At 35.9% G+C, this 26,022-nt stretch overlaps 2 protein-coding genes across 5 annotated transcripts in view; one reads left to right on the forward strand and one right to left on the reverse strand.

Annotated features, from left to right (window-relative positions):
• On the forward strand, positions 1-15,690 carry AKAP5 (A-kinase anchoring protein 5). The gene is made up of 2 exons (XM_016141755.2): positions 1-199; positions 2,810-15,690. Exon 2 carries the CDS (start codon positions 3,069-3,071, stop codon positions 4,344-4,346), a length of 1,278 nt encoding a protein of 425 aa, XP_015997241.2. The 5' UTR covers positions 1-199; positions 2,810-3,068; the 3' UTR covers positions 4,347-15,690.
• ZBTB25 (zinc finger and BTB domain containing 25) overlaps positions 11,518-26,022 on the reverse strand; it is a 22,918-nt gene continuing 8,413 nt past the window's right edge. For 2 of the 4 annotated variants that reach the window (XM_016141753.2, XM_016141752.2), the window contains exons 2-3: positions 22,085-22,264; positions 13,431-19,200 (exon numbers count right to left, since the gene is read on the reverse strand). In XM_016141753.2, coding sequence (XP_015997239.1) covers positions 18,066-19,200; positions 22,085-22,257 — 1,308 coding nt within the window. In that variant the 5' untranslated portion in view covers positions 22,258-22,264 and the 3' untranslated portion in view covers positions 13,431-18,065. Of the gene's footprint in view, positions 11,663-12,440; positions 19,201-22,084; positions 22,265-26,022 lie in introns of those variants that run through there. The other 2 variants (XM_016141754.2, XM_036217763.1) reach the window with 2 other exon arrangements.

The raw sequence follows: 26,022 nt of genomic DNA on the forward strand, positions 1-26,022 counted from the left end.
CCGCCCCGCGCCCACCCGCTCGGCGCGCATTGGTGCCACGGGCTGTCAGTCCTCGCGCTTTGGGGAGGGGGCGCCGCCCGGCTGCGGTCCCTCTGCAGAGGGCTGCTCGCTCCGGGTGCGACCGTGGCTTCTCGGCTGCTTGGGTGCCGGGCCCCGCGAGTGCCCCCCAACCTGGGCAGCAGGGACCCCAGTGCCCTCGGTAAGTGAAGGAGGGTGAGGAGGTTGCGGGGAAAGAAGGTGCGGGCCAGTGTCCGTTCCGCTGACCGCCTGCTCAGCGAGTGGGTGGGAGGTGCTCGATGGACCCCTAGAACCACGTACCCTGGAGATGGCAAGGAAGAACCGGGAAGGTCATTTGTCCACAGAAATCTTCAGCCAGGGTGATCCTCACCAACTCAGCCCACCGGTACCCTCTTAGCTTCACAGCTAGTCCTAGATGCATGGATTGCCGATAGCTTTTTCCCTTCTTTGCCCTTTATTCGCGGGAAATGTGACTTTGGGTTCCTGGCATTATAATTGTGCAGATAGCTTGAAGCTGGGTTATCTGTTGCACGCCCCCGGCACTTTCCTTTTTGAGGAGTTTATCCTGCGCTCTAGCTCATGCCATAAGGCGCATCAAGCCAGAACGAAAGACGCCTTCCTCCAAGAGGAAGCTTCGTGGTCCACATCTTCTGGTGCTGGGAAAGAGTCACTGCTTTTCTCAGGGAGTGGTTGCTCTTTGACTCCTTACGTCTTTGCTCAAGGGAAATGGGATATTTTTTTAGGGCATTAGACTTGCGATTCTATTAGTAAATGACAACAGGGACTTTAAGATTCCTGAGGCGGTAAAACTACCCTTGCAGGTTAAAGACGAATCATTTGCAGTCTAACATTCTGCCAAGTTTTAATGGCTTTAGACTGCATTTTCCCCATTTCAGTTAATTTTTTGTTTGGATATTTGTTTTATTTCTACGGTGTGATAATCGTTCAAGTGAGCTCAAGTAGTTGTCTTTGAGGAATCCATATTAGTTTCAAATGCTACATCCCTAAACATGATCTAATTTCAACAGTTCTGTTATACATCCTCTAGTTAATAAAAGTTCTCAGGAGCCGAGGAGTCACAAGAGGTGAGAAAACTTAAAGAGAGCTATAATCACCTGCAGTTCTACTACTTATGGAAGCATTATATGAGCAGGGACACTACAAAAATGTTCATATTTTAGTTCCATCATTGTTATAGGATGACTTTGTCTTTCTGTCAGAGGCATGGAGTATGTAACAGCCAACCTAAGGGAATATTTACTTAGATCACAAACTGATTTTCAGCGTTCCAGTTCCTTCTGTGGTTCATAGAATCAAGAGCTACCTAAATAAATCTTCAACAGTGAAAGACTTACAAAAAAAAAAAAAAAAAAAGAAAGAAAGAAAGAAAGAAAAAAGAAAAAAGTACAAGGAATGAGTCCCTTTGCTTATTTTAGGACATCTATCAGCTGAAATTCATAACCTTTTTGTTAGATGATCACTTCATCTCTGTTCATCGGTGCTGTCATACAAGTCTGTGGATTAATTTTTAAATATACCTTTATGTTTATATATTATCAGTTTGCAAGTTGTACAGCTTATCACTTGTATTTGACTTTCAAATTAGTTCTAAAACCAAAAAAATAAAATATAAGGAATTTCAAAAGCTTGACTTTAACACAGCAAGAACTCAGTCTGATCTTCATTCAATAATGAGTCGATGGGGATACATTATGGTTAAATAACCATTAAACATTAAAAAATATTTTTGACTAGTGAATCTAGTGTAGATTAGCATCTCCAAACAATTCATTTTTCTCATGAAGCTCTAAAAGCCCAATTTCAGAGCACGGTCTTCAGGAATAAAAACAGACAACCTTGGGTTGAAACTCCATTACCTACTTAGCTGTGTAATCTCAAGCAAGTTGCTTACTCTCTCTAAGCCTGTTTCTTCATCTGTAGATGGTGATACCACCACCTCCTCACTTTGCAGTGCTGTGGGGGAGGATCAGAGATGTACAAGTGCTTAGCACTTCTTTATATACAGAAGTTGCTCAACAAATGTCAGCTATTATTATTATTCCCTCTTTACTGACCTTTGACTATGTGCTCATTATGTAAAATGTTTGAACAGCAAATACTTAGGGGAAAAATGTCAACATACAACTAAATCTAAGAGTGGAGAATGACAGTAATGTTAAATTTCCCCAGAGTATGTATGAAAAGTAGCACCTCCTTGATGGAACAGACATTTTTAGAACAGAAACCTTATGGTATAATGGAAAGAACATTGGAGAGTCAAAGTCTTCAGTTCTAACTCTGGCTATGACCTTATCAACTATATGGCATTTGGGTGGGCAAGTGCTCATTCTGGTACTCAATTTCTTCATCTGACCAGACTTAATTAATCTTAAATAACCTCTAGATCCTTTGTGGCTTCAGAATTCTTTATTGCATGTAATAAAAATTATGCTAGCTTGCTTATCACTCTACCCTCCATTGTTTTTGTTGTTTTTTGTTAACTTGCAATTCAGAGTCATAAATAGTTCATAAAGAATTGATGAAATAATATCAGATTCGCAAAATAATCCAAAATGAACTTTAAACAAAGAGAACAGAGCGAAATATATTCACACTGAAATCTTTTTGATAGGGCAAAAGTTGACCCCAATTTTTATTCTCCAGTTATTTTCAGTAAGTTATTATATAGGAAATATGCCTGGTAGAATCATATACATTCAGCTGAAATAGTCTCTATAGAAATCAACAGGCTGATGGTGAAATAAAATACCACTTTCTTTTCTCTCATCAGGCTGATCTTTAAATAAAACAAAGATCTACCAAGTAAAGGGCTTTCATGAAGAAATTAAAGAGAGAAATTACAAGTAGTAGAGAAACCAGGCATTTGTATGCTGGAGAAACCATCTCAAACAACTGTATGGAGTAAGATGAAATATCTTCCAGTTAGTTATATTCCTTAGTATGATTTTTTTGCCCATCTTTTTGTCATAAACGGCTGCCAAAGAAGCGAGAATATCGTTTACCAGAGAAAGAAAGAGTGTAATGTAAAAATGGAGACCACAGTTTCTGAAATTCAAGAAGAAAGCAAAGATGAGAAGAGATCAGCAGAAGTCAGTCCTCAGGATGAGAGGCAGGAGGAAAAAGCATCAATGCTTTGCTTCAAGAGAAGAAAGAAATCAGCCAAAGCAACGAAGCCCAAAGCTGGCTCTGAAGCTGCTAACGTGACAAGGACATGTCCACCCGAAGCAGGAGCTTCTGATCAGCCACAGCCCCCAGGGCGGGTTTGGGCCTCCTTCAAATGCCTTGTACCTCGCAGAAAAAGATCAGATTCTTCAAAGCAGCAAAAGCCCTTTGAGGCTAAAGTACAAACTAAAATCAATACTGAGGATGCTGATCTTCCTAAAAAAAAGGCAAAATCCAGACTTAAGATTCCCTGCATAAAATTCTCAAAGGGGGAGAAAAGACATAATCATTCCAAAATTACAGAAGATGCAGACTGCAGTGTCAAAGTTCAGGGAGAGGCTGAAAGGTTAGATACAAAAACTACGACCCAATCGGATGACCAAACAACAAAGACCAAGTCGACCCAGGATGTAAGTGGAGGTGTCTCACAGAAAGGGGATGATGAGGTCTGTGAATCAAATGTGAGCAACAGTATAACTTCTCCTGGAGAGAAAGTGATTACAGTAGAACTTGGGTTAGATCCAGAACATTCTGCTATTCAAACAGGAACTCTAATCCTTGAAAAAGGTATTGAAAACATTGAGGAAAAACAAAGTGTCCAACCCCAGCAAGCAAGCCCACTTGAAACTTCAGAAACAGAACATCAGCTACCAGTGGTTTCCGATGCTCCTCCTTCACCTGCAATCTCAGATCAACAAATTGTGGAAGAAGCCAGAAACAGTATCCTAGAAAGTGAAACAAATTGGAAAGACCATGAAAGTGGAGAGACTGTAGGTGAGGAGAGTAAGGCAAAAGATAATGAATTGAGCCAGGAATCAGATTTTAAAGAAATTGAGATCAGTGCAGAGAAACCCATACCAGAAGAAAGCAAAAGAATGGAGCCAATTGCTATTATTATTACAGACACTGAAATCAGTGAATTTGATGTTAAGAAATCTAAAAATGTCCCTAAGCAATTCTTAATTTCAATTGAAAATGAGCAAGCTAATGATAGTGGTTTTGAGGGTAGAACTTCAGAACAATATGAAACACTTTTAATAGAAACAGCTTCTTCTCTTGTCAAGAATGCTATCCAGTTGTCTATAGAACAGCTAGTTAATGAAATGGCCTCTGATGATAATAAAATAAACAATCTTCTACAGTGACTTAATTTCTAGATCATAGGAAAGAAAAAAAAGTTTAACAATGAACTATCTTACAAACTTGTGGCATTTCTTATTCAGTAACAAATGAGAGATTTTCATCTGTGGCACTTAAAGGAACAATTCCAGCCCAGACATGCTAAAGAATCAAGTTTATAAAACCATTCCTACCACTAAAATGCAGTCTCTTCTGGATTGGAGAAAGTCAGTACAGAATGCAATGCAAAGTGACATATAAGGAGTTGCTAAAATGGCATGTGAAGATTGGGGTGCCTGGAGAAGGAAGATGTATTTTTTGAGCACTTACAGTATGCCATAATCTCTTTAATGTCCTCTGTCAGAAAGTCTGGTCTCCTTTTGATAGTTCAACGCTGTGTATAGGTTATCATTGCATTCAGTTTTCAAAAAAATTTTGTTACAGTGCACATTTATGCTGTTTAAATGGTGAATAAGGTGAGCTTTTTTGTGTGAATGTGATTTATAGTTGTTACACTCCTAGGCAGTAGTCTAACCTCAAAAAAAATATATATATATATATATATTGCATTTCCCCAATTTCAGCAGAAAATGCATGTTTGAATTAAATATGAGTGTTTTCTAGTCTTGCTCAAGTCCCTTACAAAAGCCACTGACAAATTACTTCAAACAGGCAAACAATCAAGTGCGAAGCTGTGGAAACAGAATACATTTTCCCTCTCCACCTTTCTTCTGCCCCAAAGAGACCTGTATAAATCCATTTCTTCACGTGATCATCTGCTGAAAAGATTTTTAAAAAGCAACAGAAACAAAAAGAGTGGGATAATTTCCATCCAGGAGAAGGCAAGCTTCCCAAGTAACAAGTTATCACAGATAACATGGGCTTGTCTTGCAGGATTACTTCTTGAGAGACCATATCATCAACTCTTAACCAAGTAAGAAGAGGATTCAAAGCCAACCTGGCAGTAGAAGTCCTAGGGAGTTCACATAATAATTTAGTGAAAATATTATTCATTCTTGACCAAGAATGAGCCAAGTATAAGGTTGAGCAGAAATTGAAAAGTTATTGCTAACATTTAAAGTTATATTTTAAATGTCAGTATTCTTTCATTGTGCCTATGTGTGAGACACCATTATAAAACATTTTACATTGAAAATTAACTTTTTCATCAGTTTTTTCAATCCAGCTAATAATCCCTTATCAAAAAATGAACTTAATGTAACAAGAAGGGCTTATTTGTATTTTATCCAATTATTTAAGTAATCAACCTCATCGATCATTGCTGTATTCTTTGAAAAAGTGATTCTATTTCAATCTTTTCTTGTGGCCATAATACTATAACACACTCCCCTACCTCACAGGTTAGGGCTCATATTGTATAGTCCTCCACTGTCAAACTGAGTGACAGCATTACTCTGAAAGTAGATGAAGTAATGAAGAGCTTTCACTTGAGTTGTAAGGTATTTGTTAAAGAGTATTTGTGCATTCTTAGAGAAAAGAATATATATGAGATGTTTTTAAATGATCTGGTGGCTTCTGAATTATTTATGGATTGCATATAGAAAGTATGTGCTAATTCGTCCTGTAGAATCTTCTTTGTTTAAATACATATTGACACTGCTGGCAGAAGAACCTAATCTGACTGTGGAACTGAACTATATAGGGTATTATTAGCAAGATTCTTTGCTTAAGTGCAAAAGTATTCCCCCAGATTTTCCTACTTTCATGCTTAGAACCTTGGGGAGAGGGAAACCCACTAAAATCCTTCAATTTAACAAGATGAAAAGTGGATCTTTCAAAATACACGACCCGAGAAATCAATTTCTTTTAATTTATAACTTTTAAACAAACAAAAATACTGCTAAGTCATCTTTTCTAAAAGTACTCTTTTTAATTCACTATATGTGGTGCTAATGGACTTGGATAGCAACCAGCAAACATATTTAAAAGTGAATAATTTTAAAAACCTGATTAAAATTGGTGCATTTTACAGTGTTCTGAAAAATCCTGCCTTCATTTACTGCAAGGATAGCTCAAGCCAATATACATGCACTGTAAGTTTTTAGTAATCTCTTATGAATCAGAAAAAATTACAGCACTTAACAGTTATTAAAAAATATTTTCAAAGGTTTAGGCATATTTGAGAGTTTTAAAAACGGATACCAGGTTAATATGTGTAATAACTTTTTATTTATTAAAGCATTTTATCTAGTCCTAGGTTCCTTTTTCCCACTCACTGTGGTTTGATATATATTTTTGGTTAGAACGTATTATTATTTATTATTTTTGTGATGAGATATATACTCTGTTTGCATTCATTCTTATGTGGTTTCTCTCAACCTCTTCTATTGAAACTATCTGGTGAATTAAATAAGTAGGCTTCCAGTTTGAAAAAGGAATCCAGAAATTAATGTTTCGGTATGATTATATCTTTCAAATGGTTAAATCCTACAACAGTGAATTCTCAGGTGATCCAAATTGCTTTGTTGTTATAGAAATAATTAGAAATCAGATGACTTAGAAGTCTCTCATTAAATTTTTTATTATAATGGTATTTATTTTAAGCAATTCGATTCTATATGCAAGGTATTAAATGAATATAAATAAGTTCTCATTCAATTCATATCCATTTAACAATATTAAAATGATCATTTAAAGGGCAATTTAATAATACCACATTTTCATTTTAATTTACTGTGGTATAAAAACTGCTTTTCGTGAACATTTATTAAACAGTGGAGATTCAGTTTCTCTTTGAACTGAGAGTTTTACTGGTTGGTTTATCAGATACTTCTTAATTTTTCAGCATATTATCTCCCCCTCTTTTAAGAGTCAAGTATTATTCACTTCACTTTACAACTTGGTGTATATTAAATTCTCCACTATTTTATGTAGCATTATTCACTTAATGATTTTCTCAAAGTACTTTATGGGATATAAAAATAGTACCCAGTAACATTTAGGTAAAGTTTGCAGAAAACAAAAGAACTTTGAAACAGAAATTATGTTCCCTGCCACCTCCTCCACTTCAAAGAATAATAAGCATGCGGCAGAAATGTAGTTCTTCAGAAAAGCTGTCTGCATAATTTTCCTTCAAGGAGATCTTATTTGACAGCACAAAGTCTGTAACGATCTTAATTGGTCTACTATTTAGTGGAGTCTTAAAAACTCTATGATTTATTTCTGAGATTGTTTTTTCACTAGTGTGTGTGAATAGCCTTCCTGCTAAAGATTTTTCAAGACATGGATCATGAGAGGGTACCAATCAAACGTGGCTTCTGCATGCAATTCTAAGTTAACTTCATAAATTTCTAACTTCAAGTCGCCTTATTTTTTATAGTTTAGAATTTTTTTCCCAAGGATTTACAGCAACAGTTAAAAAAATAATTGTTAAGCTTTAAAATCCCTTTGGTTGAAAAGATCCTTTTGATGTCAACTTTATTCTACTATGTAAAGTCTACTTTCTAATTTCATCTGACACCAAATATATCAGGGGTTAACTTTTCTGCCTGTCATTTCTGCATCTAAAAAATCCTCATTTTAAGAGTTAGATTTCTTTAGATTCCAATTCCTATAATGTTTTATTGTGTAAAAAAGAAACATGAAGTTTCTTTTTTACAGAATTCAAAATTTCAATATGTAGTACATTTTATGGTACATTTTTAAAAATAATTTTTGTAATGATCCTTATAAAAATGTAACAGAAGGAAGCTACATAAAATTTAGATTAAATTCAATTTGATTCAACATGTGTAGAGTATATAACACATGCCAAGCACTGTTTGATAAAGGGGACAGGCCCCCTGCCCTCCAAGAGCTCAGCCTAGGGAGCAGCACCAATAGGCACTGGGACAGGGGTTAAGGCAAAGAGCCATAGGTAATGCAGCATCACGAGTACCAGAGAGGAGAGAATAAGGAGAAAATGATTGATTTTATCTGGGATGGGGAGGTGGTCATATAAATACAGGGGCAGTCTGAAAGCATTCAGCTTCCAAAGGGTTAAACAGTATATTCCTTCTGGCGTATGAACAGGTGCAGAAAAAAGCCTGCAAAATGTTACATATTTATAGTTCTTTGTCTGTAAAATGTTAAGTGGATGAGCTATTATGAAAGTAAAAGTTCCATTTTGAGTTTCACATTAAAATTAGTACTATATTACTGTGGATCAGATGCTAATATTAAAAAAATAATACTCTGTAGAAAAAGTTTTCAACCTGAATTAATATATGTACTGACTGTTAATACAGAATAAATGTTGTATTGGCTCATGTTTATTTGATTTACCCAAATCTTTTAATAGAAACATGGTATATTGCTTTCATTTCCCAAAACTATAAAGATCACACTGACCTAACTACAGAGTTAGCACTACCTAAAATTCTACTGCCGATTGGGTGTAAGACAGACTTCACAGTGACGTGCCTTTTAAAAGTCACCTTCAGCAAAGAGAAACACAAATATCTAGACCTTGAATTCAGTTTCATTGAACTAATTGCAAATAAAGAACAATTCTGATGCCTTCTATGAATTTGACAAAGGTGCACTTGTTTTCCTTATCTCTTGCTATACTCATTAGTTGCCTTTTCTACCTTATATTAAACTATGAATTGTTAATAATCTTTATGGTTTTCCAAATAACTAAGCAATCCTGATGTGAAAATGCTTAAAGTCATTCAGATGGTACCTGCTGAAACTGGGTGTTTCAAAAGTTCTGTTTACTGAGACATTGATTTTATTCTCATGTTGACAACCCTGTTTTTTCTTAAGTGCAGCCCAATAATAATAATTGGGCTCTATGAAAGAATGTACTTTCCAATCTTGGGACCTATTTAAAGTTGATAGTGCCTTAAAAGCCCTAAAACTAAACTGTGTTCCAAAGAAAAATGTCTTATTAATGTATAAACTCTGTATATAGGTATTTAGTATTTCACATTTTGTAGAATTAAAAATGTTTTATTAAATGACATCTAATATAAAATATAAATTACCTTTTGTAAAATTTGTCCTCACAGGCAATTATGCTGAAATCTGGAGTCCCCAGCCCCTTTGTGAGTACCTTCCCTCCTCAACCCCTGAAAGCTTGAGATCACCAGGGGTTAAGTTCCTGAGCTTAGGAAAGAGAGTAAGTTATATGTGTTTGTACATGAGCATACTACACATCTACAGAAAATCCTGAGCAAAGCTGGACATAGGCACCATGAACAATTAAGGAATACCTAGGTGAGGGGAGAATGGTGCAGTGGCCCCCAGCCTGGAAAACTCCCAAACTGGAAATAATCTCTTCAAGTTCCAACCTATGGTATTGATGTCCAGCAGTTTCTGCACATTTGCAAAACAAGGCACATTTCCCTATAACTCATTTTGTCGCTAAACTCAAATAGGACTTTCGGTCTTATCTTTATGACAATACAATTATGGGGCAAGGATTAAACCTTTCAAATACTTTTTCACAACTATACTTGTAGCCATAACCCCCAGGCCTCCCACTTCTGCACTCTTGGGAGTTGTGGAGCACAGGGTGACTTAAACCTTTCATTCCCAAATCTCTACTTTGACATCTATACCTTTAGGTCACAGAAAGGTCTGGTCACAGGAAGGTATGGCTACAAGTGGGTCTCTGGGCCACATCTGTGATCAATCACAATCACAACTAATTCAGCTACAGGCATGTATGCTCAAATCAAGTATCTGGATATATAATTACAATGCAGACATTTCATATGGAGTAGCGATTTGCAGCATAAAAACTTTGTCAGAATATCACTTCTCTTTAAACAGGTCATCCAAAACCAGAGTAATTCCATCCTGATCAGAATGGTTAGACCTGTCTTGGTACTCTGTGTAAGACTGTGATAATGGCATACAAAATGCCAAAACAATCAGTCACTGTTCAATTCAGATGCAAAGTCAACCTGATTTTATGATCTTTTATAGAGATGTACCACAGCTTTATCAATAATTTTGCTGATTTCAGAGTGAATTTGGTTAGAATTATCTTTTTAGTTTTATGGATTTCCTCTATACCTTTAATGTCTGGCTGATGTGCTTTTTCTGACCTGTGGAAGATTAAATAGTGAACAATAATCATCATAGTTCATTAAGCTCTAAGACATTTTTATATTTATCTGGGTTGTCTTAACTATTTCCATTAAGATATAATGTACACACATCTAAAACCCACTCTTTTTAGTGCACTATGCAGTTTTACAAATTTTGACAAACAAATGTAGTTGTGTCACCTATGGGGTATTTTTTCTTATTCTAATTTGTTTTTTATACAGCTGTGTATTTAATTTCCTGGCTGCAGCAGTGAAAACTGCTACTTGCTGCAGAAATTAAAAATAAGGGCTCCTTAAACCCAACATTTAAACCAGGTAAGGAAAGGCAGGGCTACTGAGCATGGCTGTGCAAATTCTGCATGGCTCAACTCCAGAAGCATTAGTTTGGTAGTGGTGCCCCCTAGTGATTATTGTGCATAATGGGCTCGGCCATCTGTGGTGGATCTGAACATAGCCACCAATTAGAGATCTGCAAAAACTGCGGTGTTAACAGTGAAATAAGAGATGTTTAAAATAAAAAAGGAGTCTTTCATTTATATGCTTTCCCTCCCACACTTGAAAATAGTGTGATAAAAATAGAACAGTTACCACTGAGCTCATAGCACTAGACTTGCATATATGTAAAAAAACCGCAATGTCGGGAAATGAGAACTGGTCAAGACTTTTGAGACTCACTCTACCGGAATCTTTGACCTGCACTTTAAAACTTTGTCCTTTACCTCTGCAAATGTTATATCCTTTTTCTAAAGAACCACCATAGGTTCTTTAGCGTTTCCTCTCTAATAAGACATTTAGTACAATAAATGCCAGTTACCAAAATTTTTTTTACTTACCTACATATGGTTTGGACTAAGTGCCACATGGCTTCCGTTACAGAAAAACGTGGCATAGCTAAATTCCTCAAAGGCCTGTTCGGTCCACACAAATCTAACATGGACCTTCCTGAAATTCAGTAATAACATAAACCAAGGGGTGAAAACTACAGCTGGTGAGGGCCTCCTCGGGCTTCCTTCCTGCATAGGCCCCTCCTTCAGGTCCCAGGAGAGCAAGGACCAATTCAGTTGTACAGAGAACCCCTCCCAGAACACTGCTATTCCTTCAGATTTCTGACACAAAAGGACACCATTTTTCTAATAGCTTAAGGGAAGATAGTTTATTTTCATTATTTTGATGCAGTATTACCAAGTTGTTACAATAAAAGTTTCAACATTGTATAAACAATGGAAGAGGATTTATCTGAGAGGAAGTGGGTTCATTCTCCAAGCTGGCTGATCATCTATCAACTAAATTTAAGAGAAGCATATGGTGATTAGGTACAAAGTCCTAGGATAATATTAATAATAATATTGCAAGCAGAAATGATAGAGGGGGAGGCAGACTATATTCACTTATTATTGGAAGGCAAGAAGAGTTGAATGCAAAATAACTCTATTAAAGGTCTCATCTTACTCAGAGATTATAACTGGTTAGAAGTGAGGGAAGAAAAGAATAAAGAACACCAGCTTAGAAAGTAAGTTATTGAACCATAGTTAAAAAAGAAAATATATTCCAGAAAATAATTCACAGGATGAGGATGTGAAAAAATATGAGAGGCAAGAAACGAGAGTATTTACTCAAATATTTCTGGGTTTACCTCTTGACCAGGAATAACACCAAAAACTGAGCTTGGTGCCTCATAAAAAAGCAAATATGATTGGGACAAATTCCAAGGTTTACAAGAATCCTCAGAAATGCTCAATATAACAATCATGATAAATGTGATATTTTAAAATAGTTTATCTGCTGCTATGTTTACATGGAAATTGTAAGCATCTCAATCCAAGACGGATGTCAAAATATTACGGCACCTAATATCGGATTCTAGGAAAATCCTCATCAGTCATGACTCTATAAAGTAAAGCAAGATCTAAGAGTAGCTAAGTACTAAACAAACAGTGAATTAAACAGATATTGATGCTACATTTGACATAATAAGTCTTAAAAGGTACACTGGTGCCACCTTTTGGCCAGATTAAAAATTCACACAAATTAAAACATACAATCACATTTTAATTTCACAGAGACTTTGTTAGAGGCATAACTTTATTTCAAATTTCACATGAATAGATTTAAAACTGTCTTGCTACTTAATACATCTCTCATTTTTAATAATCACATTTTTGTCTTTTAAAAGCTGGGATAAAGGATAATGCAAACAGAATTTAATTCTGAACTAATACATCTCATTCTGGAAAAACAGTATTAATTTCAGCACTACTGACATTTTGGGCTGTACAATTGTTTTGTGGGGCTATTCCCTGCATAAGCCCCTCCTTCGGGCCCCAGGAGAGCAAGGACCAGTTCAGTTGTACATTGTAAAATGTTTGGCAGCAAACCTGGCCTCTACCCACTAGATGCCGGTAGTACCCTTCCCCCGACCCCCACCCAGTTTGACAACCAAAAACATCTCCACGTTGTCAAATGTCCCCATGATGAGGGAGACTAACCCGTGTGATGACTAACATTATATGTCAACTTAACTGGGTCACAGGGTGCCCAGATATTTGGTCAAACATTATTCTGGGTGTGTCTGTGAAGGTGTTTTGGATGAGATTAACATCTGAAACAGCAGATTGAATAAAGCAGACTGCCCTCTCTAATGGAAGTGGCCCTAATCCAATCAGCTGAAAGCTGAATAGAACAAAAAGGTTGACCCTTCTGAGAGGAAGGGGATCTTCTTCTTGACTCTGGTCTTTTCCTGCCTTTGTGGGACTGCTGGTTTTTGGACTGGAACCATACCTTCAGCTTTCCTGAGTCTCCAGTTTGCCAAAAATAAAACCTGGGACTTCTGAGCCTCCATATTTGCATAAGCCAGTTCATTATAGTAAATCAATTTTCTCTCTCTCTCTCTCAACTTGGCCAGGAGGTAATACACACACATACACACATCCTGTTGGCTTGTTTCTCTGGGGAACCTTAATATATCCTGATTGAGAACCACTGTTGTAGATTATGTTACTGGAGGAGATATAGCAGAGAGTAAATAGGGAAGAAAGACAGAAGCAAAGCAAGAAAATTTCTGGGCAATGACCAGATGTTATCTTTCTTTCCAGAGATGGTAGCTGGATTATGGTTGATAAGAACTGGGCTCACAGATACATATTTGCATGATACATCCAAATTGTTACCTGGCACTTACCTCAACACTAGGAAGACATTTGGCAGACAATGCTGTAAAATAAGAACACATTCTATAAGCTGACCTAATACAAGATTATGTTTATGATTGAGTCACATTAATTTGTCATGATAAAATACGTAAAATCCACTAAAAATACGTAAAATCCACTATCTTCATTCCATACAAAACTTTTTATAAGACTGCTTCTGAAGCAAACTCACAGTACATTAGATGGAAGAGTTTAACCCTACAATATATTATTGATTTCAGTCTCCGTGTTTTCCTATGTGTTACTTGTACTTTGAAGATTTCTTCACTGGGCCTTTATTATTGGACAAGTTTTTGAAATCCAAGTTTCTCTGAAAATATTTTGACATTTGATCTGACTAAATGACTTTATTTGGCACAAAATAGAAGAGATGATGACATTTGACGTCAGTTGCACTAGAGCAAAATCTACTAAGCAATCACGTATGGCACAGATACATACTGAAGCACAATGGATTCTTCCAGGTCTCGGAGACAAAAATAACAGTTTCTGATTCCTTGTATTTAAGATATCCAGGCTTGGAATTGCATCATCTCACCGGTTTTCAAAAAGTCCAACCATACAAACACAGAAGTGCAACAGGGAATAATCCCTTACAGATTTCATTCTTAGAAATTTAAAAGTTATAATAAAATACCACAGAGCTACATTTAGTTTAAAACACACAAAGACACAAGTCACATTATGAAAACTCTTAACATGACCTATTTTTTTTTTACCTCAATTACTACAAAAAATGGATACTTATCAAGGATCAGAGTTACATCAAGAATATGCCTGTATAAAAAAACATTAATGGAATTATACATTTTCAGGCTTTTTCCATGATTAATATGTATTTCCTTCAGTTTTTAATGAAGCCTTTCCAATACTATTTTAATAGACTATAATGAACATAATGTTATTATCCCCACTCCATGTATTGTCCCCATCTACTTTTATAATGACCTACATCAAAGAAAATGTTATTTTCTCCATTGCTTTGTTCCTTTTCCTAGGTGTAAACAATACATTTGGGAGAACTTTCAGTAAAGCTGGATTGGCAAGGTTTTATTCACCCAAATGCAAAAGAACAAATATTCTCCTTGATTAAAATATAATACAATAGGAATTCTGGCAACACTGCTGTTTCTAGAGTATTTGTAAAAAGTAAAGTTTGTCAATTAATTACTACGTATTAAATAGCATATGATTACTTCTAAGGCATTCTAGAATTTATGGGTTCGAATATAGAAGTTAATAGGCTTAGTTATAGAATTTTTCTTTACATGATTAGTTAAGTTACTAAGTACTTAATGCAATTTTAATACAAATCCTCACAACACCCCTGTGAGGTAGGGATTGCTTATATCTATTTTACAGGTGGGAAATCAGAAATCAGAGCAAAAAATAATAATCTCAGATTAATTCAAGAAATTTTGGTTTTCTCATAAGGCAGACTGCACTTATCAGATGAGTTCTGACAATATGATAATAAGGACAAATACTGAAACAGTCTGTTTCTGGAAAGAAGGGAAGATTCTAAGCTGATCCAAGAGGGAAATGTCTGTTCAGTATGTGCCTTATACATTGATTAAGGTGCATATAACATTTCCAGTATTTAGAGTTTGGTAATCATTTTGCAACCCATACCATAATGGGTAAGAGTATTAGCTCCATTTTGCAGATGATGTAGTCAAAACTAAAGGATTTAGCTGAAAAACTTTTTAATACAAATCAGATTTTCTTAGTGAGAAATCATATCTTAAAAAAATACACTCAGAGCGCAGCATTAGTCATATAAGCTATTTTAAAAATATGCCTGTTAAACAAATGAAAAAAAATTTGGTTAGTCCCCACTCCACAATTCACGGGTTCTCCAGACCCTAACTTTGGGGACTTTTTTCTGTAAAATGAGTTAACATTTTTCTACTTCCTAAAAGAGAGAGGATATCAAAATAACAAAAGTGGAAATATACTCATAGATACAGAGACTATTTTGAGGGCTACTTGATGAGAGGGGGATTGGGGGAACGGTAAAAAAAGGCAAATGGATTGAGAGGTACAAATGGATAGTTGCAGACTAGACATGGAGATGTGGAGTGTAGCATGGGGAAGATGGTTAATAATGTAATAAATATGTAAGGGGAAAGAAGGGTACTAGAGTTAGTGGGGTGATTGCTTTGCAAGTTATATGGATCTCTTATCACTATGCTATCCATCTGAAACTGGTATATTATTGTATGTCAACTATAACTGGAAAAAACTATTGAATTATACAATGTAAATACAAGCAACTAATTGTCTATTTCAATAAAGGCGGGAAAAAAATAAAAGAACTATATAAGAATAAAAATACAGTTAACCTCTATTTTCTCAATATCCAACAAACGTAGATATGTTTATGCTTTAAATTAATGTTGTCTATCATGGCCAATCAGCCACAAGCAAATTCTTACAATTTCTCCAGACCCTAACCTGAACTGCTACCCTACTCCACAACTCCTGTATACCCCTAATCCCACCCTTTAGCTATGTACTTCTTGTGTCAAGGACTAATAATAACTGGGCAATTAGTAAAGAATACAGAAAAGAAAAATCAGAAAAAATTATCTTAATGAGAAAAATAAAATTTCACTTGAAGACAGCTAGGGAATAGATCCTGAATAGCCTAAAATACATGAAATCAATGTTAACATTTATGTTCATCCTATGAGATAAAATGTTTGAAGGCAGTATGAGTGTGCATAATTGCTTACATAATTTAAGTCTAAGATTAAATGACATTCTGACCCCAAAGAGCAACACATTTAACCACTTCCATTGATCCTACATCCATAACAAGTTCGATTTGCACTCAACACATATCAATACTGACCCCAGGAGGCTTTATTCACTTGTCTAAGGCAGAAACTCTACTGCGTTAGACAATGCCCAGTGGTTTTCTTCATTCAACTCTCAAGAAAAACTTATGACTTCATAATTTGGCTAAACTCACTTTTTATCCAGGGAAAATGAACTGGATTACTCTTTGAGCTCCCTTCTGACTGAACTCTGATGCTGTCGAGGAACGCTGAAGTTGTCAGGAAATGTCCTCAGTGTGTGCAGTCACTAAGGAGCTCAAGGAGTTTTGCATGCAGTTTAATTCTAAGCCTAGCAAACCAAGTTGATCAGATTTATTAAAATGTCTGTGAGGCTTAGAATTTCACAGGGCAGCATACAAAAATGGTGAGGCTGTTTTGAAGCCTCTCTTGTTATTCTTGACTATCTAGTATTTGATATTTAAACATTTCAGAAACAATTTGGATCTATCCTTTGTGATGAGGTTTGATCAGTTATTTCCCAGCTGCATAGAACAGGAGAATCTTTGTTTACTCTATCAGTTTAAATTTTTCTGGGGTTTTAGCTTTCTAAATTTCACCATTATAAAAGGGAGTTAAGTTTATTCACAGAGAAAAACCTACCATAGATTTTAAACATAGTTCTAGAACACTGATTCTATCTACTCTGCTGGTTTTATGGACAAGAAAAAAGTGAAAACTGTATCACTGAAAAATTACTTTTTCAAGTGATTGTTAGAAAATTAACATCAACTCAGCCTAGAAAATCCTCTGACACTGAGGGTATAAAGATAATACATTTTTTTAAATCATTTTTCTCTTTAAACTTTTATAAACCCCCATTCAGAAAAAAGTCTCAAATTGTTCTTACGGTCTTTAAGAAAAAACTTTAGATAAAAGCAACAACACTGGGGTGTTAATCAATGCAGATCTACCTGAATCTCTGTCTCTGTATGCTCATCTATGTGTATGTGTCTTACTGTTACTCTCTTTTGGGTTTTTTTTTTTTTTTTTTTTGCTTTTTTGTCTGATTTTTTCCTGTCTTTTTAACTAAATTTTTTAAATTAAAAATGAGGTATGCTCAACATTTAATGATAAGTAAAAGCCATGTAAAATGTTGCAGAGCTAGTAAAATATAATTTTAAAACTACTCATGATTTGGTATATCTATGCCTTAAAACAACTTTTTATATAACATAATTATGCATTAAAATAACCATTTCCTATATAGCAGGAAATATTTTTAAATAATCCTTATAGGGGTTTATTTATGTGAAACAGCCAAAAGTGATAGTCTAGAATATTATTTAAAAAATATTTCATTTACTTCATGTTAATTTGTTTTTACTAATTCTATAACCTGGAAAAACTTAGAAATTCTATAAATAACTATTTACTCTAAAGTACCATATTACTATACTGGTTTCTGATTTCTAAATTGTGAATTAATTTATGAAAAGTTCACAGCCCTATTTGAAGGTTATATTATAATAGCCATGAATTACTTTATCTTACAATAAGGTGACCTAATATATACAGCATTAAAACTATGAATAAATGGCAAAGAAAAAGTCAGCAGAACTTGACGAAAATAATTTATGAATAAAAAAACACATATAAATTTTTTTCAAAATTGATATAAAAATTCTGGAGAACTGCTACTCAACTAGAATAGTGTCCACATTTTCTTGTGTGACCTCTGACTCTAAGGCACAAGATGAGTCTAACTGTTCTTGCGACAAGCGAGAACTTTTCAGGGGGCTATCAGACCAGCTGTCACCAAATGGCTGAAATCTCTGGGCTAATGCATTACCAAACCTTTGGCATCGGTTATATCTATAAGATTTACCTTTGTGTGTATACATGTGTTCCAGCAATTGGCTCTTTCGGAGAAACTTATGACCACAGATGGTACAGCTGATTTTTCTTTTCCTTGAAAAAGAAAAATTGCAGTTTAATTCTACTGGCTCTGCATCTTTGGAGATCAAAGACACTTGACTGATCTGCAAAGACTCTGTGGTCCCTCGGTTTGAGGGGTCAGGCTGCTGCTCATTCTCCTTGACAATGAAGGAACTGAGCCTGCGGCATTCAAGAACCTCGCTATTTTCATTAAGTGGATGCACTTCACCAAGGTCATTACTTTCCAGAATGGAAGCAGGAACACCAAATGGGAGGGATCCAGACACATGGGTATGGAGATGTTGTCTTAGGTTACTACGGGAATCAAAACGCTCTCCACAATAATGGCATAAGTGTATTTTGATACTGCTTTCGCTGAAAGTGGGGCCTGTTACCTCTGATGAGGGTGAGGGTGTGATCTGAGAGATCACAGATTCTGGGTCACTTCTCTCCTGCTTGATGGACACTGGAGGCTTCTGGTGTTCCTCTAAGGTCTGGGCGGCAGGCCGGGCCCTCTGCTGGTCAGCAGTGCGATCATCCAGCCCAATAGCAAGTGAAAGCTGCAACTGGGGATGGTCACCCTGGACAGCAACTCTGTTTCCATTGTTACTGCAAGGAGCTTCTTTGACCTCCAGCCCTTGTTTGACAGTGGTTTTTTGGGTTGTTGAGATCTGAATGCCATACAGATTTGAGGACTGCACAGTCTCTGGTGAGAACACTTGATTCATTTCAATTGCAATGTGAGAAAGGTAGTCGGCGTGAAGAAATCGAATCCCTTCCTCCAAACGACTATGATCCACAATCTGTTTTGGCCCTTTCCCTGTGTACATAATGTGTAACAAATAGCTGAATATGTCAGGTTGGATGTCAGTTGGCTGTATTTTGATGCATTCACTGTTAAAAAAAAAAACAAAAACAGACCCACACAAAATGAAACAATGCAGCTGGCTTTTTATTTAATAGCACACAGTCTTAAGCTAAAGCAATTTCTTCTTAAGAAGTTCAAACTTAGCAATCTGCTTTGATGCAACACAGAAAGCAAAGCTTAAATTTTCATTGTATACCAGCTTTATGGCCCAGCAAACATTCATCATGTATTCAATCTACTGCCTAAAGTTAGGAAACACAGATTTTCTGATTAATTAAACATTTATGTAGTGACTCCTAAGTGATGCTAGATGCCAGGAGGTAGAAAATTGATAAATAAAATAAGTACCCTGCTCTTAAGAAACTTAACAGTCTTTTGAGTCTATAACCAAAAGAACCAAAAACAGGGACTCAAACAAATACCTAAACACCAGTCTTCAGTACAGCATTATTCACATTAGCCAGAAGGTAGAAACCCAGTGTCCATCAATGGAAATATGGATAAACACAATGTGGTGTGTACATACAATGGAATATTATTTACCAAAAAACAGAATGAAGTTCTGATACAACTAAAACATGGATAAACCTTGAAAACATTATGCTAACTGAAATAAGGCAGATATTAGAGGACAAATTTTGTATGATGCCATTTATAAGAAATATTTAGAATGGGCAAAATTCATAGAGATAGAAAGCAGACTAGAGATTACCAGGAGTTTGACGGAGGAAGGAGAGGGAGTTATTATTTAATGAGTAGTTTCTGTTTGGGGTGATAAAAAGTTTTAGAAATAAATAGTGGGGGTGGTTGCACAATATTGTGAATGTAATTAATGCCACTGAATTATACAATTAAAAATGGTTAAAATGGCAAATTTTGTGTTACATATATTTTACAATAAAAATATTTTAAAAATTGTAAAGGGTGTGTTGACATTGGTAACATTTAGAATTTAAATTATGTTAACCTTATTTTGGCTTCCCCACTATATTAGTATATCTCCTCTTTAAATCACAAATGAATACCAGGATAACTTTGAAAAACTTTAAAATAAATTTCAAACTCAATTTTTAAATATGAATCTAGAACTCAGATAAGAGATGGAAATAACTGTGTAACAAAAAATCAGGAAAACATCCTGAAAAATTAAGATAAGGACAACCTGAGGGAAGTGCTGGATGTCAAGGAACAATGGAACCAGTCAATGGACTGAACTTCCCTGAAGCAGAAGTTTGTGACAATGCATCAGATAATACTGGATGTCAGTATGCGGACGATCAATTTTAGTCCTGATATCTCAGGATTCCCTCTTGGGCTTCCCTCTTAGCTCTGACACACCCACTGCCATGGTCTGTGGCAGGGGTTTCTTATATCAGCACAGAGCTGTTAACTGAGGGTTTTCAGTTACCCACGACTGCCACCTTTGTATCTCCTGGATTTAGTTTAGCATGGTGAAGGGTACACAACAGACAGTTTGGGAGCTGAATCAACTCACAGTTCTTGGACAAGACTGATGTGAAGGTAATGCTTCTAATCTAGTTTCTACAAAGACACTTAGGTCAGAGAGGAAACTCTTTGGCATGGCAGAAAAGGCTACCCATAACCTGCTGCCTACTCTAACCATCTCTCCCTTTGTGCCACACATTCCAGTCATTCTGATCTAGCCTGGTTCATATCTGTATGTTTTCATGCATTTTTTCCCCTTTGCCTGCAGTGTACCTTCTTGCATTCCTTTACTTCTGAAAAACAATTCCTGATCCTTCAAGATCCTTCAAGGGTCTCTGTAAAACCTGTTACAACCTTCTCAAAATAGGGCTGCTGACATTCCACTCTACCTTGTACAACATTTCTATTATAGACTTATCACATTCATTATTAATAACAGCAGCTAATAGTGTGAAGCTCCAGTTCTAAGGATTTTCATATTATTAATCCATTTAATCTTCTCAACAGCATATGTGGGTATACTCTTCTAGTGTTTTACAGAAAAGGAAACTGAGGCAGAGAGAGATCAATTATACTGCAATCATTTTCCTTATATGTATTGCATCTCTATTAGACTAAAAATTTCTTGAGGGCGGGGAGTATAACTTACCTGTTATTGAGGTCTAGCACAGTGCCTGACATGTAAGTGCTCAATAAATAGTTAAATGAGTGAGCAATTAAATAAAAATGCATAATTGGTGCTGAAATCCTACATATTTCATGTAAGGTCCTTTTAAAAAACATAATATTCTATCACTTTCAATGGAAGATGCGTTAAAGGAATTCTTTACCAAGAGCTCAAAATCCGAATAGCACTTTCCAGCCCTCCCACTACTTATCTATCATGTTAGGGTAAACTGAATCTAAAAGAACTTTTTGAAAAAATATTTGAAACAAATGACTTTAAACTGTAATATGGAATATAAAGTGGGTAGAATTATGACACTGAAACCTTGCTATGAAAGTGTTATGGAATGAAAATCAACAACTTAGTGATTAAGAGCAAAACTTTTTAAGACCACAGATGTACATATGAGTCTAACTTATTAGCTGTGTAATCCTGGATGGGCAAGTTACTTAACTATTCAGTCTTGGTTTCCCTGACTCTAAAATAGTCTGGACAATAGTAGAATTTATATCAGGTAAATACTTAGGGCTTGGTATGGGATAAGCCTTCAATAAATTTGAGCTTTTGTTTCTTACTCTTATCTTCACCATAAATCCTTCATGCTCCATTTAATTAACTGACAAATTAAGTTTTATTCATTTATTTATTTATTTGGTTTTTGTTTGTTTTATTGTTTTTCTTTTTATTCCTTAAGGTGACCCCATAACAAAAAAAAAAAAATCCCGAAAACGATGTTATAAGGTTTAGACATAACACAATATTAAAATTCATCTGATTTACAAAAAGTACATCCTTACCTTGTTTGGTGAATAAATATCATCTTGAAATAGTTAGAAAAAGCAGCTAGCACTGCTCTGTGAGCTTTGAAGTAAACATCTCCAATAGCAACTGTGCAATCACACAAAAAACCAAATTCTCGTTGCATGTTCAGCTGCTGCAGAAGGACAAGGCTATGGCTAGCTGTGTCCATTGTGACTCTGAGAAAAAGGACAATATAAAGATTTTTTTTTTTTTTTTGCAAAATTGGCTACAGTTCAAACAAACCTACAAAGTACAAGGAGACCTAAATCTAAATGAAACTATTCGAGTTTTCAATACTATTAATTTCACCCCAAACCTAGCTAACATTAAATCTTCCTATTATGACAACTGATATCAACTCTGCTGAAGCCGTAAATATATATGGACTTTTTTCATCTGGTGAGAAGGTTGTTTGGTACGAATGATGTAAGAGCATAAGGCCTGTCCTTTTAAATCTAGGTAACCACAATGTTTCTAGTCCTGTTTCCTCACTGGAAAAATAGGAATGAGATATTTATCCCTAAATAAGTTATGTGAAAAGCACCTTGTACTGGAAACTGCTATTCAAATGTTAGCTATAAATGTTAATAACAGTGTGTCCGGGCTGAGCCAGAGCTGTCACTGTGCCTTAGGGATCCTGTGTGCTCAGGGGACACTGGCCTCCTATCACACAATGTTTGGGAAACTTATCAGTCACAGTAAGTTCAGGAGCCCTTAAAATAGATGCTCAGCCACCTCCCCTGATTTACATGGGGCCTGGGAGCCCCATGGGAAAGAACCTAAACCCTGATCTTAACTGACTTCAGACACATACATGCATGGAGGTTCCTGAAGAAAGTAGAATGCAGGATGAGAGCACTAGCCTCCCCGGGGTGGGGGGGGGGGAGGGGCGGGGCGGGGAAATCATGCATGAGGATTAACATGCAAAAGAATTCTGGCGGAGAAATCTAGCATAAGCAGCAAGGACATTCAGGACTTCCATGGTTCCAAACAGGTGGGAGGCTGTGCTTTACCACTTTATCCACCCCAACTGTGCAGAGCCAGGTGCTTTAGAAAGATGGCGGCTGTGGTATAGAGGGATCACTGTGGATCTGGGAGAGCCTTCTCTGAAAAAGCAGATCCTAAAAGGAGAATGACGTTTCCTGACTAGCCAGGGAGACCAAGGTGTAAGGAAGTTAGTGATTACAGTGTGGGGTTGGCTGTCTGGAGACTGGCAGTAGCTTGGGCAGCAGACAGCTGAGTGATAATATAGTAAAAATAGCTAACATTTTATAGTGCTTCCTATATTATCAGGCAATTTTCACTCATTTAATACAACTCTATGAGAAAGGGAATACTCAATGTCTTACAGATGAAGAAACTGAATTAGCAGCACAGAGTTAATTTACTCAAGGTCAAACTACTAGTAAGTGGCAGAGTATTCAAACCCAGGCACTCAAATGACCTCCCTCTCTACCTCCCAGTGGGAAAATGACCCACGAACTGGAAGAACCAAGGGAACAATCAGTCCAGTTACACATCAAGGGACCCCAGGAAGCCTCAGGAATATTTGGAAAGAGAAATCAGAGAAGAACCTGGATTTCCTGCCACTTAAACAAATGTGACACAGCAAAACAAATATTTTTTCCTTTGTGGATGAAGTCTAGACTGGTAAAGATAAACATGATTATTACGGATAAAAAGTTAAATCTATTTTTATTAAAACTACATATTTAATGTAACGATATGGAATAATCTCCAAGACATATAAAGTTAAAAAAGTAAAGTAAAATAAAAGACACTACTATTTACATAAAAGGGGTAGAGTGGTTATTTTATTTTTAAAGGTGGGGAAGGGAGGAAATTATACATAAATATATTCTTGTTTATGTACATATATATCTCTGGAAAGCATCAAAGAAATGAGTAAAATGTTCGTTTCTGGGAGGGAAACTAGGGAGCAGGAAGTTAGAGGTGAGGGGAACTGTACTGTTTAAAATTAAAAAAAAAAAACCCTTTTATAAAAGTTTAATAGCATACATACCTATATACATAACTTTTCCTTTTTTTAAATTATGAAATACTTCAGATAGATAAGTAGGTACAGAGAACAATGTAACACCCACCTACCTACCCACCACTGAGCACTGACGTAAACATTTCAAACACGGTAGAAACCCCTCTGGCCCCCCCTGGCATCTCTCCATCATTCTACCCCAGAACCAACTTGCCTCCAAAGGTAAATGCCATCCTGAATTTGATGTTTATGTCTCTCCTGTATGTTGTCGTGATGTTACTGTGTGTATGTATATATATATACATGTATACATATATGTATGTATATATATATATATACATATATATATATATCCCTCAAGAAGGTATGATACTGTTTTGCATGTTTGAAAATTTTTTACAAACAATATTGTACTTTAGGAATCCTGCAACTTGCTTAATTCTACATTAAACACTACTTATTCAAACATATTTCCCATATTTCTCCCAAATTAAAAAACAAAAACAAACAAAAAAACCCCTCTATCCCTTACCTTCTCATTTTAAAAGCCTTTAAGTAGCAATGAAATAAAAAATAACACTATAACAAAACCTAGAGACTTGAACCTACCTCTAAGAATACAAACAAAATCCAAGTGTGGGTATTAATCCCAAAGGCCTTTTAACCAAAAGCCACTATTTATTGTACTTACATTCCCCTGATTCTAATACACCACCAATTTATAGGAAGACTAAAATACCAAAATAAAAATCTATATTAGAGATTTCTATATGTGAAACTGTCTTAGATTCAATGAAATGGTTCAAATGAAAGTACCTTTAACTAGCCTTACAAATTTTCTCAACACCGCCCCCCCAGATCATAAACATTTTTACCATATATATATTTAGATAGATCTATGTGTGTATATACAAAGAGATGTATATACATACATAACATTAGTATGATGAATCATTGAACCATATGGAAATGAAAATGGCACACTAAAAAGCCACATATAAAAAAATTGTGGTTACTGGTCTATGAGTAACAGTTAAATTCACTTAATGAAAAATATTTTTTGAAGAAAAATTTAATACAGGAAAACTATTTGAAAGCGCCCACTGTACAAGGCATGAGGGCAGGGAAAAAATTACATAGATGCTGCGATAGATTACAGGCTAATAGGGGAGATAAAACATAGTAATTACGACATGAAGTGACAAGTGCCATAAAAGCAGTTTGGGGAACATGCTATAAGAGGGAAATAAATAACAGGTGACCCAATGGAAAATAAGCTGTTTGAACTAGATTTAGATGAATAGGCAGAAGGTGAACATAATACTGCAGGCAGAAAAAATAGAATGAGTAAAATTACAGGGAGGGTATGTATATATAGATAACTGAAGAATTCAGGTTGGCACAGAAAAAAAACAAAAGTAAGGGAATAACAAGAGATGGGGTCAGTTCACAAGAGGTTACTAAATGTAAAACTAAAAGATGTTGCAGCTGTGTTTGAAATAGAGATCTATGTTGTTTTCTGTGGGAGGGATAACAGCATAGTAGTTAAAGCTTGAACTCTGGAATCGGACAGCTTAGATTAAAATTCCAGCCCTACCGTTTAGCCATGGGATCTTATCCTGACACTTGACTCTCTGGGCCTCTGTTTCACTTATAAAATATGGAAAATTACACTATCTACCTTACAGGTTATTTAGATATATTAACAAGATGATGCATATATGCACTTAGAAATAGGGAGCCCATAGAAAGCATTCAATAAATACCAGTCATCATCATCACTATAATTAGGCCTGAGTGTCAAGACTACTCTACTTGTAATATATTAAAAATATTAGCAAAGTAAGGGCATGGAGAAATAAAGATCAGCAAGAAACCTACTGCAACATCCAAGTAATGGCAGTGAGAATGAAGGTATACAAGAAGATACGCCAGATG

This window comes from Rousettus aegyptiacus, unplaced genomic scaffold, assembly GCF_014176215.1.
Source record: "Rousettus aegyptiacus isolate mRouAeg1 unplaced genomic scaffold, mRouAeg1.p scaffold_m13_p_3, whole genome shotgun sequence".
Taxonomy (NCBI): domain Eukaryota; kingdom Metazoa; phylum Chordata; class Mammalia; order Chiroptera; family Pteropodidae; genus Rousettus; species Rousettus aegyptiacus.

Excerpts from the sequence above, each read along its gene's own strand:
- AKAP5 (XM_016141755.2), top strand. The coding sequence starts at position 3,069 with ATGGAGACCACAGTTTCTGAAATTCAAGAAGAAAGCAAAGATGAGAAG.